Source organism: Eumetopias jubatus, unplaced genomic scaffold (assembly GCF_037043125.1).
Source record: "Eumetopias jubatus isolate StellerSeaLion01/CBP00866 unplaced genomic scaffold, mEumJub1_p1.0 scaffold_10, whole genome shotgun sequence".
Lineage (NCBI taxonomy): Eukaryota > Metazoa > Chordata > Mammalia > Carnivora > Otariidae > Eumetopias > Eumetopias jubatus.
Window position 1 is genome coordinate 96,981,022 of NW_028274816.1, and position 20,263 is coordinate 97,001,284.

General features: G+C 41.4%; 1 protein-coding gene across 3 annotated transcripts in view; it reads right to left on the reverse strand.

Moving 5' to 3' along the window:
- Window positions 1–4,925: 4,925 nt before the first annotated feature.
- EFCAB3 (EF-hand calcium binding domain 3) overlaps window positions 4,926–20,263 on the reverse strand; it is a 129,666-nt gene continuing 114,328 nt past the window's right edge. For all 3 annotated transcript variants that reach the window (XM_088027266.1, XM_088027267.1, XM_028087412.2), the window contains 6 exons: window positions 19,402–19,473; window positions 17,972–18,092; window positions 15,028–15,221; window positions 14,451–14,635; window positions 8,234–8,356; window positions 4,926–5,252 (listed from right to left, as the gene is read on the reverse strand). In XM_088027266.1, coding sequence (XP_087883392.1) covers window positions 4,926–5,252; window positions 8,234–8,356; window positions 14,451–14,635; window positions 15,028–15,221; window positions 17,972–18,092; window positions 19,402–19,473 — 1,022 coding nt within the window. The remainder of the gene's footprint in view (window positions 5,253–8,233; window positions 8,357–14,450; window positions 14,636–15,027; window positions 15,222–17,971; window positions 18,093–19,401; window positions 19,474–20,263) is intronic.

Sequence of the window (20,263 nt, forward strand, 5' to 3'; positions counted from 1 at the left end):
TGATCCCAGGGTCTTGGGATCGACTCCCACGTGGAGCTCCCCGCTCGAGTTCCGCATGGAGCCTGCTTCTGCCTGCTGCTCTCCCTCCTGCTTGTGCTCATGCTCTCCTTCTCACAAATAAATAAATAAAATCTTAAAAAAGGGGCTCCTGGGTAGCTCAGATGGTTAAGCGTCTGCCTTCTACTCAGGTCATGATCCCGGGGTCCTAGGATCGGGCTCCTGGCTCAGCAGGGAGCCCGCTTCTGCCTCTCTCCCTGCTCATGCTCTCTCTCAAATGAATAAATATATATATTTTTTAATCTTAAAAAAAAGTGGGAGACATTACGCTTGAGCCTCCTTTCTATACTGGGGTCGTCTAACAGGTTTCCCAGTTTCCCTCAAGTTTTTTTTTTTTTAAAGATTTTATTTATTTTTTTTGACAGAGACACAGCGAGAGAGGGAACACAAGCAGGGGGAGTGGGAGAGGGAGAAGCAGGCTTCCCGCTTAGCCGGGAGCCCGGTGCGGGACTCGATCCCAGGACCCTGGGACCATGACCTGAGCCAAAGGCAGACGCTTAACGACTGAGCCACCCAGGTGCCCTCCCTCAAGTTTTAAGACAGGAAAAATCTTGAATCACTTTGAGAATTAAGGTGCCTAGTTCCCTTTAGACCTGATGGCAGAAGAATTTGAGGAAGATAGCAAGCTGGCTGAGGAAATAAGCAGTTTTCCAGCTTCTGTAGTGGGCTCTTCATAGTGTGAAAAGCTATGAAAAAGAAAAGAATACTATTTTTCTGGGTAGGGGGATATGGAATGAATTCTGAGAACATGAGGTTAATTTATATAATTATATAATTTTTATTTTTATTTATTTTTAAGATTTTATTTATTTATTTGAGAGAGAGAATGAGAGAGAGCACGAGAGGGAAGAGGGTCAGAGGGAGAAGCAGACTCCCCGCTGAGCAGGGAGCCCGATGTGGGACTCGATCCCGGGACTCCAGGATCATGACCTGAGCCGAAGGCAGACGTTTAACCCACTGAGCCACCCAGGCGCCCTAATTATATAATTTTTAAACTATGTTTTTTTTTTTTTTTAAGAATTTGTCAGAGAGAGAGAGAGAGCACACAAGAAGGGGGAGCAGCAGAGGGAGAAGCAGGCTCCCCACCGAGCAGGGAGCTCTAGTCCGCTTGATCCCACTGATCCGAAGGCAGATGCTTAACGCACTGAGCCACCCAGGTGCCCCTATAATTACATAATTTATAACCACCTACTTTTTGGAATTATCCATACCTGAGCTTGTTCACACAATCAGGACTGTAATACAACACATAAAGTTTGTTATATTAATACATTTTCAGCCTTACATTTCTGTTTCAATAATTACTATAAACTGATTCTCAAAATAATCTAGAAGGAAGTATCCTGTTGATATAAGGTTTAGTTGAGAAGAGTTCCAGGCGAGTAAGGACTACCATTTGGAAGGAGTTCAGGTAATGGTTAATTAGTTATTTAAGTGGTGCAGTACTAGACAGAGCCCACTGGTAACCAGTAATCATTTACTTCATTGAACATTCTTTCCATAGGCAAAACTGAAGGGAGCTATGAGAGATTCTGTATCTTTCTCAAAAAAGAAATGGAAACAAGCCTTAAACCCTCAATCACAAAGAAAAATACATGAGTGAATCGAAAAAATAAGGTAATAAAGAACTTGTACTTTATTCGAAAACACGTTTGCCATTCTCACGGTCTTTTGAAACATTTTGAACAAAACCTCCTTTCCAAAAAACAAGTACAAGGATTTTTATCTTTTCTCAAGGCCAGTTGTTTGATATAGTGGTTGGTTTATATTTATTCTTGGCATCTTGTTCTCTCTTCCGCATGCTTTTTTCTCCCCACACCAAAAACTATTAATGCTCCTAATCAGCAGTCCTACCGCATATTTCCTTGCATAGAGCTCACTCTCTGTTTTCCCCTGAAGTCACTTATTATGTTAGTTCCAATAATTAGTCATTGAAAATGTCAAACAACTTGGTCCCTTTTGATGAAATGTGATAAAAGTATCCTAAACCTAATTTTTATACAATTATCTTTGGTTGACCTGTACAACTCATTTTTCTTCATCTTTTGAAGCACCTAAAATCATTTTTCTGAAGAAATTTGGAAGACATGGCTGTGAGTCCTTTTTAGTATCAGACGATATATTGGACTGTATCTTCAGCAATACTTTTCAGGGGACCTAAGGGTCCCTCTGCTGGTGAGCTTCAAGAGCTTTTCTAGCTGGGTGGCATGGGTTCAAAGCCTGAAAAAGTTAACAACTCTCAGTCTGGACTATTGCCTTGGGTGTCAACCTGGGACATGGGTAGTTAATTATTTCATGCCTTTCTTTCAGTTCCGATCAGTGGAAATTCTGGTCTGTGTAAGCATGTGCTCTGGAACTGAAAGGTGGGGGAAGGGTGTCCTAATTTGTTTCACGGAACATGCAGCAGCCCTAGAGAATTGAATACGCTGGTTTAACAACTTTAAACAGACTTTGTGGTTTTTTTCTTATTGCAAAATAAATGTGTTTATTGTAGAACATTTAGACAAAAGAAAAAAGGAAACTACCCCATTCCATCCTTAGTTTAATCCATTAAACACTTTGGTTTATATGTTTCCAGTCTTTTTCTCTAATTGACTTATAGAAGTAACTTTTACATTAAAATAGTTTCAGAACTGCGTTATGCCCTTTTTTTCACAGCTTGATTGAGGTTTAGTTTACATACAATTAAATTCATCCATCTTAAGTGTATAGTTTGATACATTTTCATAAAAATCTATATTTGTGCAACTACCATCAAAATTAGGTTCTAGAACAACCCCGTAAAGTTTTCTCATGGCTCTGAGCAGTTGTAGTTTTATAAGTTGATAATAGTTTGTGAATATCATTATTCTGCTTTAATGTTCTTTTCTAACATTGTTTTAATGACCCTGGTATTGTTTTATAGAGCTGTATCATGATTTGCTGGACACTTAGGCTACTTTAAGTTTCTTACTATTAAAAATCCAACATGATAATCATCTTTATAACTAAATCATTTGTATATTCATGATTACTTCTTTAGAAATAATTTCTAGAAGTGAAAGTACTGAGTCAGTGGTTATAATTAGCTGCATTACTCAGCTGTGAGGTCAGGGCATTTTACTGTTCATTCACTGTTATATATCCAAGTCCTAGAACCCAGGCCAGCACACATTATGCAACTCAATAAATAATTGTTGAATGAATGGCTGAATACCTGTTGCTATACTGTATTTCATCTGCAAGATGCCAGTTTCTACTGTCAACCACAGTGTGGGACAGATTGATAGACTGTATTACTATACATTTTAGATTTTCCAGGACAGATATACTCAAAAATATTCTGTCTTGTTATCCAATTGATCCAAGAAAATATCCCAGGAATTTTAATATTTTGGCATCCAAATTACATTTCTTAGATTGCCTATTACAGTCATAGCCATACCAAAAAAATATCTGTCAAACCATAGATCTTGTTTTTTGGGTAGGAAGTGTGGTCATGTCTGTAAGATTTTTTTTTTTTTAAGATTTTATTTATTTATTTTTGAAAATATTTTAGTTATTTATTTGACGGGGCGGGGGGGGGTGGAGAGAGAGAGAGAGAGCACAAGCAGGGGAAGCGGTAGGCAGAGGGAGAAGCAGGCTCCCTGCTGAGCAAGGAGCCCGATGATGCCGATGCCGGGCTCCATCCCAGGACCCTGGGATCATGACCTGAGCCAAAGGCAGACGCTTAACGACTGAGCCACCCAGGCATCCCAAGATCTTGTTTATTTGAGAGAGACAGAGCGAGCAAGAGAGAGTGAGCAAGAGAAAGCACAAACAGGGGGAAGGGCAGAGACAGAGGGAGAAGCAGACTCCCCGCTGATCAGGGAGCCTGACATGGGGCTCAATCCCAGAACCCTGGGATCACGACCTGAGCTGAAGGCAGACGCTCAACTGACTGAGGCACCGAGGTACCCCAAGGTTCTCTTTCTCAACATCATAATATTGTAAAGAACGGCAAATATATTTAGACAGTTTTGAATATTCAAGGTTAACACAAATTTACTTCAAGTCCATTTCATTAAATAGTTTTAGGAGTCTTCACTATTGTCATTACTTTTTTCTGGCATGGTGCGATTTTATATTATAAGCCACTGTCTCCATCAATATGGAACATGTCTTTTCCTTTTTCTAACAGGGAAAAAAATGTAATGGATGATAATCCCTAAACAGGGTTAAAATAGTAAATTTTATGCGTATTTTTCCACCATAAAAAAGTACACCTCCCAAACTTGTAATACAGTTATACATGTGCATCTTTATTAAATACACTAAAGAACAACAGCAACAAGTGTAATGGTGAGATCAACTATTTTTAAGAGGGATTCAAGAGATCAGCCTTATGACGTGTGACTAAGGAGCCTTAGGAACACCCAAATTTAATCAAGATTCCCTGGGAGATGGTGATATTATCCCCTGGAACTGAAAGATCATTGTCATCTGCTGCCTCTGGCCTCTTTTACAAATAATCAAAAACCCAATGTCACTTAAACTCATAAACTCAGATGCTTATTGCTGAGAGAGCCCTATAGGGGCTCAGAGAGGGAGCCCTGTGTTGAGGTAAGTGCCCGCCTGCGGCTTTTCTCCTTCTGCCCAGGCAGTTTTGAGCCAGGTGGGGGCAGCACAGCGCAGCCGTTTGCTGGGAAGGTAACTGCATCGCCTCTAGTTACTCGTTCAGAATTAGGAAAGGGAAACCACATTATGACTTAAACTTTTTTACTGGTCAGAATCCAAAAGATGTCAACATTTCCAGCGGCTAAGAATGTACTAGACAAAAGCAAGAAACCGTAATTTTGATATCTATGAAAAAGTAGTTTGCAATGAGCTGTTTAGAAAATGTAGAAATTTCATTGTCGAAACCCTTTGAAAGCTTTCCGTTTTCTTTTTCTTCCTGTCTCTGTGTCACACTCACTGATATCCGAGGAAGAAGAGAATACAGAGTTGTGGAAGGTATTCCTGTTCATGTGGGCATCACATAACCTTAAGTCCTTCGGCGAAAGTAATTCTTGGCAAACATTCCAGGACCACGTATAAGTAGAAAAGGTGTCATAAAAGGACTCATTTTTAGTGTCTACTCCAATCAGATCCCCTCGGATTTTCCGCCAGAGGTTTAGCATGTCTTTCCGGTGCTCAAGGGCAATTCCCAAGTTATAGGCATCAGTAGCTCTCTTCACCTGCAGTGAGAGAACAGACATTTGCAGTAGTTAGCTTAACATATCTTTGACTTATGAACCACAATTCTAGACATCCCAAGAGTTACATTCCCAGGCTAGGTGAAAATCACCGAATTTATCCATTGGGTGGAACCTCCTGAGGACATGTGAGTTAGGAGCTGATGGACAATCAAAATGTATGATTTGGGAATAATGAGATAAGACATTTATGACAATATTAAAAACACAATAAACTAAACCAAGGAGGAAATGTGGGATGGAGATAGCCTCTGGAGATAAAAGGAGTGCCAAGGATGGCACTCAATCCAGCCTAGGGCAGGGAGGGAGAAGATGCTGAGTAGTTCCTAGAGGATTTAACCGGATTGAGGGAGTCAGTGGTGATGGGAAGGTGTTGCAGGGAAAGAGAGAGCATAAACAAAGGCAGAGGTAACAAGCCTCTGGAGTTGGTAGGAGGCACAAACATGTTGGTAGTGCTAAAATGTCGAGTTTTGAAAGTGAGAGGGAAGGAGTGATGCAGGCAAGGCAAGCAAAATGTTGTCTGCTGTAGGGGCCCTTAGACTTGATCTCAGTGAGGCTGAGAGAGGCATTTTCTCAGTGAAAATCAATCTGTAGTAAGCTACTATTTCTTTTCTTTTTTTTTTTTTTAAGCATTCTTTTTTATTTTTTATTTTTTTTTAAAGATTTATTTATTATTTATTTTGAGAGAGTGAGAATGAGAGAGAGAGAGAGAGAGTACATGAGAGGGGGGAGGGTCAGAGGGAGAAGCAGGCTCCCCACTGAGCTGGGAGCCCAATGCGGGGCTCGATTCCAGGACCCTGGGATCATGACCTGAGCCAAAGGCAGAGGTTTAACCATCTGAGCCACTCAGGCTCCCCTGTAAGCCACTATTTCTGATGGAAGTGAGACAAATCTCGGTGTGTGGAGCAGAAAATATAGTTGAGAAATCCTGCCATTGTTGAGAGGGAAAGATTCATCTGCAAGCAGGACAGGGATATAGCTATACCTTCATAATAGATCCTTAGCAGCTGTGTGGAGAACGGGTGGAGGGGAGAAGCTGTGAGGCAGGGGTAGGAGGTTGGAGGGTGTTGTCCAGGCAAGACCGAATGAGGGCCTCAGTTAAGGCAGTAGTGGTAGGATGAAGGGGATGGATTTGAAAAATCTTCAGGAGAACAAGAGTAGCCACAGTTGGTCATAGGTGGATGTGAGGAGTAAGGACAATATATAAATTAGGATGATTCCTCGCCTTCTCGTTTCATCGACAGGGTAGATAGTGGTATCAACACTCGATGTCAAGAAGAATCCCCAAGGGAAGAGCCAGTTTGATGCAGATGATGAGTTTGGTTTAGACATGTAGAGTTTGATATGCTGAGACAGGTAAAAATATTCATCAGGCAGTGAGATAAGTCAAAAGTACTGGAGAGAAGTCTAGGCTAGTGACAAATTTAAGAGTTATCAGGATATAGGTGGCAGCTGAAACAAGGAGGGTAGACTGAGATTGTCTGAAGAATACTTGCCCTAGTTTTTCCTTCACTTAACACAGAGATTCCCCATGTTCTGCTGGGTTACAGGTATGACACATTACTGATCTTCTCAAGCTTCTTAGCCCTTGGGGCAGCTGCTGCTGTAGACTGGAGGTCTCTGGCTATAAGCAGCCTCCATTTACTCCAGCATGAATATGTGCCATGATGAGACAGAGGTTGGGAGCCCACTCCTCTGCGGCATGCAGTACTGACGACCTACAGTTTCATTTATTCCCGTATATTACTACTGCATATTTTCTTCTCTTCCACCCTCACTCCAAGCTCAAGATCATGGAAGGCAGGAGCTATGTACCCCCCGTGGCATCCTCTAATCCTAGAACTTTATTAATAATGTATAAATACTTACTAAAAAATGAATGGATGAGTGCATATAATGGGAAGGGCAGTAGGATGGGACTAGAAAACAAGGAAATATCAAGACTTAAGGGGTGAACATTCAGGAAAGTGAAGTGAGAGGAAGGGACACAGAGCTGCAAGATGTAGTATTTATAAAGGCCGAGGAAGGAGAAAATGCCAAGGAGAGTTTGATCACTAGTGTCAAATGCAGAAGGGAGGGTGCCTGGGTGGCTCAGTTGGTTAAGCGACTGCCTTTGGCTCAGGTCATGATCCTGGAGTCCCGGGATCGAATCCCACATCGTGCTCCCTGCTGAGCAGGGAGTCTGCTTCTCCCTCTGACCCTCCCCCGTCTCATGTACTCTCTCTATCTCATTCTCTCTTTCAAATAAATAAATAAATAAATAAAATATTAAAAAAATGCAGAAGGGAGGCAGCATGAAATACATACACCTCAGTCTGTCTCTGTGGAGTACAAAAGTTGCTAAGATGTCAGGGCACAAAAGTAGATAGGCAGCATAGAGTTGCAGTTAAAAGTGTGGATTCTAGAACCAAGCTGCTCATGTTTATAATTCTGGCTCTATTACTTCTGCCTTTAGACAAGTCGACCTCTCTTGCATATTTATAAAATGACAATGATAACAGCACCCATCCGGAAGGACTGTTGTGATAGGTAAATTAATTAATGTTTATAGAGTACTTCTAGAGCACCGTGCCTGGCATCTAGGAAGTGCACTCAAACTCTTCTTCTTTTAGCTGCTATAATCAAGATGCTTTCACTCATCATGATTCCCTTAGTACACCTGCTCACTGTGACTGCTGGTTTGCTGCTTTAATTAGTTGCTATTTCCAGCATGACACAAACGAAGGTCCCAGAAACGATGCTGTGTATGGTTCCATGGGTGATTAGCAGGATGAATTATAACAGTTAACATTTGAATCCATTTGATCACAGAGCAAGAAGCACAATGGGTAAAAATGAGAAATGACCTTGTCTTATTTTAAAGACATAGAGCAGAAAAAATATCTTTGGGATGGTTGTAGTATTGAAGTAGAAAATATTCTGGTCAATGCGTTCTGGGAAGGCATGCAACAGTGAATACTCACGTGCTGTTTAATGGCAGTTGCATCTGTCACTGTCCAATTGTGCTTTTTCTTGAGTATTTGGTCAATGGCTAGGATGTCACTTGGATAGCCTGAGACTGGGTCGATAGGCTTTACATTTGCTGCCTTTATGCACATACACACACACACACACACACACACAAAGAACACACACACACACAAAGAAGGTTAGTGATATATTTTGGGTTAAATATACAACAAAGACATAATAAACAGAAATATGTCGTATCAGGAAGGGGTTTGTATGTGATTTATAAGGTTATTGCTAAGCCACTTTTCCACTGTTTTGGGGCACCTGGTATAGCACCATGTGTAACTGAGCATTTAGCAAATTCTCTTTTATAATGATGAAGCCTACTCAGAAGTGTAGACCAGAAGATGGTTTATATGTGGAATGGATATTGGAGGGTAGAGAAGAGCCAACTCTATCCTCCCCCAAATTTCCAAGCCATCACCAAGCACTGAAAAGTGAAGAAGGTGCCCTCCACAGAATACAACCTATGTTACTTCCAAACTTCCACTGGGGAACCAGCTGTCTATTTTCCCTGTTCCTGGGCTGCTGAACAATGCTGGTGGAAATCATGTAAATATGTGGATTGCTTTCTTTGAAGATGTGTAGTACCCAGTCTCATCCAGGCTGTTAGTACTGCTTGACCCTACTTTCCTTCACTGGGTGCTGTTAATTCTCTTACAGACATGTTCCATGTCTCTCTTCCTTAACAGGTACAGTTAAGCTCTTACAGAGCTGTCTTCTTAGTGGCTGCTGGAAAACCAGATCGGCTAATGATTATTTCTCCAGGACTAGCTAACATGAATTCTTTTCACTCTTCTCTCCACCTTAGGATTTCTCTCCATTGTGTAGCCTGATTTTTCCTCTTTGCCTCTTCTATGTGAGAGTTTCTTTTTGATTTCCAAGACCAAACTCTCCCCTCTGTATCTTTATTAATTCCCCTCCTGGACCATTTCCCTTCGATTTTCCTTGTTCCATGGCTGGCTTCGTCGGTGTGTGACTTGTGCAATCCCATAGGACCAGAAGGGCCCTGAATTTGGTTTATTGCTCTGCTGTTGCAGTCTTTAAATTCTTAGTAATTTTTGGACAAGGGGCCCTATATTTCCATTTTGCCCTTGGCTCCACAAATTACGTACCCAGTCCTGCCTCTCTCCTACATCTTCAGTTTCTCTTCCTTGGCCAGTGGTTGTCAGCTTTGGCTGCATGTTAGAACTTTTAAAAATACCAAAGCCTAAGCCCCATCTCAATATCTGATTTAATTGGATAGGGCTGTGGCCTGGACTGGACACAGGGCAGTTAAAAGCTCTCCTTGGTGGTTCTGTTGTGCAGCCCGGATTGAGAACCACAGCTCTAAGGGCCCTTCCTCCTGGCTACTAATGTGCTCAAGTTCCCCTGTCCCGAAACAACTTTTTCTAGATTCTGATTCTTCATGTTCCATGTCTCTCTTCCTTAACAGGTACAGTTTTTTGTAAAATGAGCTGATTTCCTTTTTTTCCCCCTTTGGTCTGCTTTTTTAGTTTCTAGAGATACATGATAAATATCTCCCACTGTGATTATGGATTTGTGTATTCACTTTTTTAGCATGCATAATGCCAAAAAAAAAAAGTCTAAAGTTGATCCTTACAATTCTGTGAATTGTCACCTTATCTGTCAATTTGCTAGGTGCATACAGGTTCAAGATAGATATATCTTCCTGACAATTTAAAAAAATAATTAAATAGCATCTTTATCTTTAGTTACGTTTTCCTTAAATTGTACTTTCCCCATACTAATATACTGATACCAGCTCACTCCGATTTGTATTTGTCTGATGTACCTTTTCCTGGCCTTTTACTTTCAAACTTTGTGTTGTATTTTAGATGTGTCTCCTTTAAAGAACAGATATCTGAAGATTATTAAAAATCAGTCTCAGTATCCTTTTTTTAGACTTGAAAGATGAACCATTGTCTATTTTTTCTTTTTAATACTTTTTAATTAAACTAGTATGTTTTAATCTTTTATTGTGATTATTGATATATTTGGATTTTTCTGCCTATTTTATTTCGCACTTTCTATTATTCCATGTTTTCTCTTTTTTCTTAGTCCTTCCCCCTTCTATTCAACAGTTATTCACTATAATGATTATTCATTAAATTATTCATGATTCACTTTAGTGATTATCCTCACATTTTTAACACTCATTATAAATTTAACAAAATATAGGAAGCTTTAAATCTGAGTACCACCCTCCTCATCTCCTGTGTCACTGTGGTGTATAGTATTTTAGTTCTTGTTGGTTAGTACTCCCCAAACCAGTAATTCTTCTTTTCTTTAAATTTTTTATTGTTATGTTAATCACCATACATTACATCATTAGTTTTTGATGTAGTGTTCCATGATTCATTTCTTTTCTTTTTTTAATTTAATTTTATTATGTTATATTAATCACCATACATTACATCATTAGTTTTTGATGCAGTGTTCCATGATTCACTGTTTGCCTATAACACCCAGTGCTCCATTCAATACGTGCCCTCTTTAATACCCATCACCAAGTCTTTTCTTTTTTTATAAAAGATTAATTTATTGGGACACCTGGGTGGCTCAGTCAGTTAAGCGTCTGCCTTTGGCTCAGGTCCTGATCCCAGGTCCCAGCATTGGGCTCCCTGCTCCGCGGGGAGCCCGCTTATCCCTCTGCCTCTGCCTCTCTCTGTCTCTCATGAATAAATAAAATCTTTATTTTTTATTATTTTTATTAAAAAAATTTTTTTAAATTTATTTGACAGAGAGAGACACAGCGAGAGAGGGAACACAAGCAGGGGGAGTGGGAGAGGGAGAAGCAGGCTTCCTGCGGAGCAGGGAGCCCGATGTGGGGCTCGATCCCAGGACGCTGGGATTATGACCTGAGCTGAAGGCAGATGCTTAACGACTGAGCCACCCAGGCACCCCTAAATAAATAAAATCTTTAAAAAAATGATTTATTTATTTATTTGAGAGTGTGTGTGTAGGGTGGGGAGGGGCAGATGGAGAGGGAGCAGACTCCCTGCTGAGTGGGGAGCCTTATGCTGGGATCCATGCCAGGACTCTGAGATCATGACCTCAGCTGAAATCAAGAGTTGGATGCTTAACCTCCTGGGCCATCCAGGTGACCTTTAAATGTAAATTTAAATAGCCACTGTGGCTACCATTATTGGAAGACTCAAGTTTAGATTGTGTAGGACCCTGAGTGTTACAGTAAGGATTTTGGCTTTTACTTTGAGTAATGTGAAAAACCATTGGCAAGTTTTGAGCTGATTTTAGTGGAGCCACTTTGGTTGCTGTGTTGAGAATAGACTGCAGAGGACAAAGATAGAAGTGGACCATTTAGGAAGCTGTGGACACTATCTCTGCTGATATGATTAGAGACAATCTTGCTCTCAATAAAGGCTTTGTATTATAATTTTCTTTCATCTAAAAGATACTGAGTCTCCTATGGGCCAGGTTCTGTTCTAGGTGATAGGGATCCTTCAGTGAAAGAAATAAAGTCCTTGCCTACATGAACCATATATTCTGGTTGGAGAGATTGACAGTAAACAGATAATGATCACAGGTGGAGGGCTTAGTGTTGGGAAATAAATTTAAAGGGGAATAAAGTTCCCCTTATTTCCAACTTGTTGGTGATATCTGCCTGTGGGTATGACTTCATCTCGAGAGATAAATTCAAAGTCTGAACTTAAGGTCATTTGTGACTGTGATACTCCTCCAGAGTCTATTTTTTTTTTTTAAGTTTTTATTCAAATTCTGGTTAGTTAACATACAGTGTAATAATAGTTTCAGGTGAGGGCGCCTGGGGGGCTCAGTTAGTTAAGCGACTGCCTTCAGCTCAGGTCATGATCCTGGAGTCCTGAGATCGAGTCCCGCATCCGGCTCCCCGCTCAGCAGGGAGTCTGCTTCTCCCTCTGACCCTCCCCCCTCTCATGTGCTCTCTCTCTCCCATTCTCTCTCTCAAATAAATAAATAAAATCTTTAAAAAATAGTTTTTTTTTCATATAGTGATTCAACACTTGCATACAACACTGGTACTCATCACAACAAGTGCATCCTTAATCCCCATCGCCTATTTAACCCACCCCCCTACCCACCCCCCTTCTGGGTACTGTTTGTTCTCTATAGTTAAGAGTCTGTTTCTTGCTTCTCTCTCTTTCTCTTTGTTTCCCCTTTGCTTGTTTGTTTTGTTTCTTAAATTCCACATATAAGTGAAATTATACAGTATTTGTCTTTCTCTGACTTATTTCCTTCAGCATAATATTCTTTAGTTCCAACCACATTGTTGCAAATGGCAAGATTTCATTCTTTATGCACCATGGAATATTGCTCAGTCATAAAAAAGATATATATATCTACACACACACACACACACACACCCCACCTCTTCTTTATCCATTCATGTATCAGTGGAGATTTGGGCTGTTTCCATAATTTGGCTATTGTAGATAATGCTGCTATAAGCATTGGGGTGCATGTATTTCTTCGAATTAGTATTTTTGTGTTCTTTGGATGAATACCTCATAGTGCAACTGCTGGGTCATAGGGTAGTTCTATTTTTAACTTTTTGAGGAACTTCCGTACTGTTTTCCAGAGTGGCTGCACCAGTTTGCATTCCCACCAAGAGTACAAGAGGGTTCCCCTTTCTCTACATCCTTGCCAGCACCTGTTTTCCCCTAGAATCTTTAAAAATTTTTTATTTGGGTGGCTCAGTCGGTTAAGCATCTGCCTTCTGCTTCCTCATGATCTTGGAGTCCCAGGATCGAGTCCCACGTTGGTCTCCCTGCTCACTGGGGAGTCTGCTTCTTCCTGTGCCCCTCACCCCACTCTCGTGCTCTCTCTTTCTCAAATAAATAAATAAAATCTTTAAAAAGCAATTTTTATTTTATTATGGTAAAAACACTTAACATGAGATTTTTGCTTTTTTTTTAAATTTTATTTATTTATGTATTTGAGAGAGAGAGCACATGAGAGGGGGAAGGGTCAGAGGGAGAAGCAGACTCCCCGCTGAGCAGGGAGCCCGACGCGGGACTCGATCCTGAGACTCCAGGATCATGACCTGAGCCAAAAGCAGTCGCTCAACCAACTGAGCCACCCAGGCACCCATGAGATTTTTGCTCTTAACACATTTTTGGTGTACAGTACGTTTTGTTAACTATAGGCACAGTGTTGCACAGCATATCTCTAGAATTACTCATCTTGCATAATTGAGACTGTATGCCCATTGGTTAGCAGCTCCCCATTAACCCCTGCCCCGGGCCTCAGGGAACTCTTAAACTCTATGCCTGGAGGGACTTCTAAGAGGTTTCATAGTGATGTGAACACCACATGGATTTCTGGAACCCAGAGATGCCTCACTGGTCTCCAGTCAAATCTTTCTTTTTTTTTTTAAAGATTTTATTTATTTATTCGACAGGGAGAGAGAGAGAGAGAGAGAGAGCACAAGCAGAGGGAGCGGGAGAGGGAGAAGCAGGCTCCCCGCTGAGCAGGGAGCCTGAGGTGGGGCTCAATCCCAGGATCCTGGATCATGACCTGAGCTGAAGGCAGATGCTTAGCCGACTGAGCCACCCAGGTGCCCCTCCAGTGAAATCTTGTTCTGCAGGCTGGGAGGCCTGTCATAAGCCAGGACTGAGGCCAGAGCTTCCTCAGAGAATACCCAGAAACCAAGGCCTGGCTGCCTGAGACTTTAACATTCAGAGCTTAAGGTAGGCCAGAAGGTGTAGCCAGGACTATAATTAGGGGTCTAGTCCAAGAGCAGGATGGCCACTCTATCACAGATTGTGCCACTGGGTTGTGGACCTGATCCTCTCATCCCATGGTATCTGGCCCAGCCAAGATCTAGAACAAGATCTAGAGCTAGTTGAGGGAGCCCAAAATGCAACTTCTGGCCACTAGGTTGAAGGGAGAGCAGGTGTAGGTAGGATCTGAGGGCCTTTTTATTATTATTCTTATACTCCCCACCTCTAACCCCAAGCCTAAGGTTGTATTTTTCAGTAAGTTTAACTATTTGTTGAAATTAAATGAAATATTTATACCTGGGCTTAAATTTAGGAACATGGCTATGGAATCTGGTTTGAAATATAATGACTGAAAATGTTTGTCATTAAAAAAGTATTAGTTCTGTTAAGTTAGAACTTGAAAACCTAAGTATTTAAATTAACTAATGTGACACAACCAAAATCTTACCTGTGTCTTCCAGTCTCTTTTATGGAAAAAGTAGTTCTCAAAGAAATCCAGAGGCTCCCTTCTCCTTAGCATTTCTAATTTCTGTATGTCTTTGAATGGCTTTCCCATCACCACCCCGTCCATATTAGGAAACAATGGAAAGACGGGTATTTTTGAATATGGGCTACCTGAAGGAGGACTGCACCCTTAAAAGATAAAAACAAAACAAAACAAAACAAAAAACCAAAAATGGTATTATGAACAGTGTAAGAAGAAATTCGCATAAAAGACATACATGTGGTGTCTATTTTGCTTTGTCTAGTCTTCTCAGTGGCCATGACCCTCCTTTTCACTCTCCTCACCTCCCTCCCCATACGTAGAGTCTAGGCTTCATCCAGACTCCAGGCTTCACCTGTATCAGGAGGATTCAAGTGAAGATGTGGATTTGCTTTCAAATGATATCTGTGTGACAGAGACCAGTCACTCAGAACAGGCTGTGGTCCTGCTTCTTTAGCATTTGGCGTCTAGTATTTATTTCTGACCAGGAATATACAAATAAATCCTTTACAACAAGGGGGAGAGGACAAATCGTTCTTACTCTTGAGCTCTTCAAGAAATGTAAGTAAATCCTTTTCTTTCATTATTGTGATTCGGGCAGCATTAGCAAAGGCGGCCGTGCTTGAGCTTGGAGGTGTGCATATGTCTGGTTTAAATCTCCTTTTTCCATAACCCATAGTGTAGGGACTCCACGACCTTCCTGACGTGGTATCTTGGAATTTTCTTCGGAAATAGCTAAAACAAAAAAAAAAAGTAATCCAAAAAAAGAATAGAAAGTGCTATATAGTCCTGCTGAAAAAGTGTCTAAGTATTGGACAAAAAGAAAAAAAAAGTCTAGTTGCAAGTTATATGCTGAATACATTAATTAAATTAATTCTTTTTATAAAGATCTTATTTATTCATTTGAGAGAGTGAGAGGAGAGAGAGAGAGAGAGAAGCAGCATGAGCAGGGGATAGGGTCAGAGGGAGAAGCAGGCTCCCTGCTCCGGGGAGCCGGACGTGGGGCTCGATCCTGGGACTCCAGGATCATGACCTGAGCCGAAGGCAGACGCTTAATGACTGAGCCACCCAGGCGCCCCCCTTATGACTTCTTAACTACCATCTTAACCACGAAATCTAACTCTACCCCTTCAGTCCTGACTTCACTTGGCCTCACTTTAGCATTTAATACTGGGGGAAGGTCTGTCCTGGTTTAGATTTGTCTGTGGCCCTGGCTTCCGACTTCACACCGTCCTGGTTCCCTCCTTGATGACTAATGTTTGCTTTGCTGACTCCTCTGTTTCTTTCCATTCCACAAGTATGGGAATTCCTTGTGGTTCTGTCCTCAGTCCTTTGCTTCTTTCCCCGCCCCCTCCCCAGCATGGGGCTAGGGAGAAGTGCAAGGCTGTGAGGCAGGTTTAGGAGGTCAAACGGGTGGGACTATCGTGATTAGCTGGACGTGGGGAGTGACGGAGCAGCAGCAAGGAGGCCAGCACGGACTGAGCGGAGTAACAGGGGCAAAGACAAAGAGGTCAGAGGTGGGTGCAGATCACCTGGAGGGCCAGTAAGTCATGTGAAGTGTGAGGCTTGTACTCTGAGGGAAATGGGAGGGTTTTGAAGGTTCTGAGCAGAGAAGTGACATGATCCAACACGGTGCTAAAAGGATCATTTGGTGCTGTAGGCGTCAAGGCATCAGCCAGGCAGAGGAAGTGTTGAGAACAGACTGTGGAGCCGGCAAGTCATGGGGGTGGGAGTCAAAAGGTGCAAGCAGGGAGACCGGTTAGGAGACAGTGATCCAGAAAAAGTTAATGCATGTCAAGTGCACACTCAGAACTCTGCACGTAATACTCAATAAATGCTATAGTCAACTATGGGAATACTTTTCAAATTCTACCATTATCCAGCTCAAGATCGGCTATCTTAGAAACTAAATGAATGATCTTTGCCACTCATTTGACAGTTAATTATGTGATATATTTTGTATCTACATACTTATGGCTTTTTCCTCTCAATTTATATTTTAAGATCCTTAAATGCAAATGCTACGTATTAAACACTTGATCTCCTTAGAAACCAGGTACATGAAAAGTAACAACCATAATCATCATCATAATAAAAACACCATCAGCTAAGATTTCCTGAGAGGCAGTCTAGGGGGGTGGATAGGAGCATGGGTTCTAGAATCAGACTGTGCTAAAATCTAGGCACCACTGCTCCTTGGACAAGTTACTTAATACCTGTACTTCAGGTTTTTCATCTGTAAAATGAGGATAATAGTACCCATTAAGGAAGTGAGGATTAAAACAGATAATATATATGCTCTATGACTATTCTAGCTACTTCCACATAATTATATATATTGAGCTCCAGGAATTTTTTTTTTTTTTAATTTTATTTATTTGAGAGAGAGAGAGAGCACCAGCAGAGGGAGTGGGAAAGGGAGAAGCAGACTCCCAGTTGAGCAGGGAGCCCGATGCGGGGCTTGATCCCAGGACCCTGAAGATCATGACCTGAGCTGAAGGCAGACACTTAACGGACTGAACCACCCAGGCGCCCCTAGCTCCAGGAATATTTATTGAACCATTTCACCTGCGTTATCACATATTATCCCCACAACTGCCCTATAAAGTAGGTATTATTATTATTATTATTCTAAGGTAGGTATTATTATTGTTGTTCCCATTTTATAGGTGAGGAAACCAAGGCTGAGAAGTTAAGCAATGTGTCAAATTTGTATACCAACAACAGGCATTTAAAAAATGCCTTTGAAATGGAATGAAGAGAATTTTGTGTACCCTCTGGTTCCACATCTGACAAATACAGGATAGCATAGAGAGATGATTATCCATTGAGGATTCTGAAAACATTCTGTATTTTTAAGTCTAAAAGGGGAAGCAGAATGCTTTGAAAGAATATGAGCTAAAAGGCTTGATAACAGCAATATTCAATATCTATAATACAATGATATAAATAGTTTGAGGAAATTTATCTTTAGTGGTATTTGCTGGAATAAAACACATTTGGGTGTGAGAATGTTTCTTCATCCTCTATTCTCAAGTTCAGTTCTGGCTCAGCTCCAGTCCAAAGGCTACTTTGGGAGGTCTGAAATTGCTCTACATCATCCCAGAGTCAAAAGAGCCCCTGGTCATTCCAGCACAAATGGGAGTGTCTTCTGAACTAGATTTCCAAGCCCACCCGAAGTCATCCCTGGAAAAGTTTTATTCTTCTGGGATTCTCTAGCTTAGGGTAGAAGAGTCTGAACCTTCTTGGCTATCTTAGGCCCTCAGTGGGCCCTGAGATGCTCTGAGGTCAGTCTTGCAATTTCAGAGTTAGCACAGTTGGGATGAAGGAATAAGGCCCCATGTGGCATGTGAGCTTTGCCACAGACTCCTCCTTTGTTTTGGAGCAGACCCTGTGGAGGAGGATGTTAATCAGAGCTGACTGCCTCGTAAATAGCTTCCTAAGTGCTCCTAAGAAGGCCAATTTTACCCTTCTTTGCCACTTACCTTACTATTTCCATTATAGCCTTTCTGGGTAAAGCTGAAGTCTCTACAAGCTTTGATAGGATTTCAAACAACAGGATCCCTGGGTTGCCAGCTGAATCTAAACATTTCTCCTTTTCTGGAACTGTGAAGGGGAAAAAAATGCAAAATGCCTTCTGAAAAAAACATCTATCAAAGAAAGTAGTAAGTCGACAGTCTTTTTAGTCTATTTACAATATTAATACTGAGCCAGGTACTAGAGAATTATAGAAAAACATTCAAAATCTGTTCTATTTGGGACACCTGGGTGGCTCAGTCGTTAAGTGTCTGCCTTCGGCTCGGGTCATGGTCCCAGGGTCCTGGGATCCAGCCCCGCATCGGGCTCCCTGCTCAGCGGGAAGCCTGCTTCTCCCTCTCCCTCTCCACCTGCTTGTGTTCCCTCTCTCGCTGTCAAATAAATAAAATCTTTAAAAAAACCAAACCAAACCAAACAAAAAAACACAACAAAATCTGTTCTATTTGGTAGAAAGGTCATTTTGATTATTGAACAGACACAATAATCATTAAAAAATGCTTTTAGTTCCATGACTTCTAAGTAAATATTGACTTGTAAGTTAATACATTTAACATAAACATGATTTATGTATTAAGGACTATTGTCTTGTTCTTCTGGGTAAAGGAATTGCTGATCAGTGTATCTCAGGCTTGCAGGCAAACCCTCGTTACTACAGTAGTACTTGAAGCAGTAGCTTCTGTCTCTTCTAAGGACAGTTCACTGCCTATGAATGAATGTATTTTCAAAACTGTACACAGTATTTGGAATTTGGTATGTATTTATCCCAGAAAACATGACACAAATTGTGGTTAGTTTTTCCAAGGCAGACTGTAAAACTCATAAACAAACCATCAGAGGACTTAAATAACAGTATGTCAAGGACACCTCCACATCACTTACAACCTTGTGTGAGAACATGCTCTTTAGCCTCCAGCCAACTCTCCCGTCCTCTCACCAAGGGCAGACTTCATCAGGGTGAGGAAGAAATTTTTTGGGAATAGTGAATTATTGATACCCCCCAGTTTGCATGAAAGAGAGCATTTATCTTTTTCTAAAAAAAATTTCATTTGTAAAGGGAGTACCTTCTAAAGTAGCACATGCACTTGGTAAAGAATATTATAAGAGGTGACGGAATTTTTCTACACTATTCCAAGTGTTCCTCATTGGAGACCAAAAAGCAGTGTCTCCTGCAGAAGGACTTGATGCACTTAAGTTAAAATTCTAAAACTGTATCAATTTGCTTAGCAAATGTTGTTTTGGAGAAGTAGTACAACAGTAAATCTCATGCCAGAGTACCCCTTCCTCACTTGTCTCCTGCTCAGAGGCCTAAATGAATAATGGTTACAATGCAGCGAATCACAGCCACCCAACAGCCATGTTCAGCAATATCTTTACTCACCCACAGCTTTAAGGAAGCGGTTTTTATCTGTTAGCACCTTTATAAAGTCTGAGAAATTCACTTTCCCATCTCCTGCAACAGAAATCTAAGGCTCAGAACAAGGATATAAGATGCATTTTAGTCATCAGATTATATACTAAATATAAAATGAAAACACCTTGGACTATTCAATACTTAAAATCAGACAGCATGGGGGTGCCTGGGTGGCTCAGTCGTTAAGCGTCTGCCTTCAGCTCAGGTCATGATCCCAAGGTCCTGGGATCGAGCCCCGCATCGGGCTCCCTGCTCTGCGGGAAGCCTGCTTCTCCCTCTCCCACTCCCCCTGCTTGTGTTCCCTTTCCTGCTGTGTCTCTGTCAAATAAATAAATAAAATCTTAAAAAACAATGAGACAGCATGTTAAGGCTGGCGATGCGCTCAGGGAAGCACTGGTCTTCTTGAAGTGGTTTTGGCACCGTTACGTGAGTCACCCACAGCCGCCAGAAGCAATGGTGGGGTATAAACATCAAATCAGGGGCTCCCAGTCCCTGCAGTCCTACCCACTCACTCCTTTCTGAAAGACTTGCCATTTTTGCAAGGAATCCACTCCTGCTTTCCCACTCCATACCCACCTCTGGTATTTCTACTATTCCAACACCCCCAAATTGTACCCAGTCTCCTCTGACTTATAGGATAGTGCTATTAGGAGCATGTGTGTGTGTTTCGATGCAAGAACAGGAAAACTGGGCAGTTAGTGGAAACAAGTGACACCTTAATTAACTGGTGACGCTCATTCATACGTGGAGCTTATGCTAATTGAATGGGGCACTGGCAGTTGGGTGGGGAGAGGTGAGAGGAGATGATTTGCTGACTATATATTCCAAA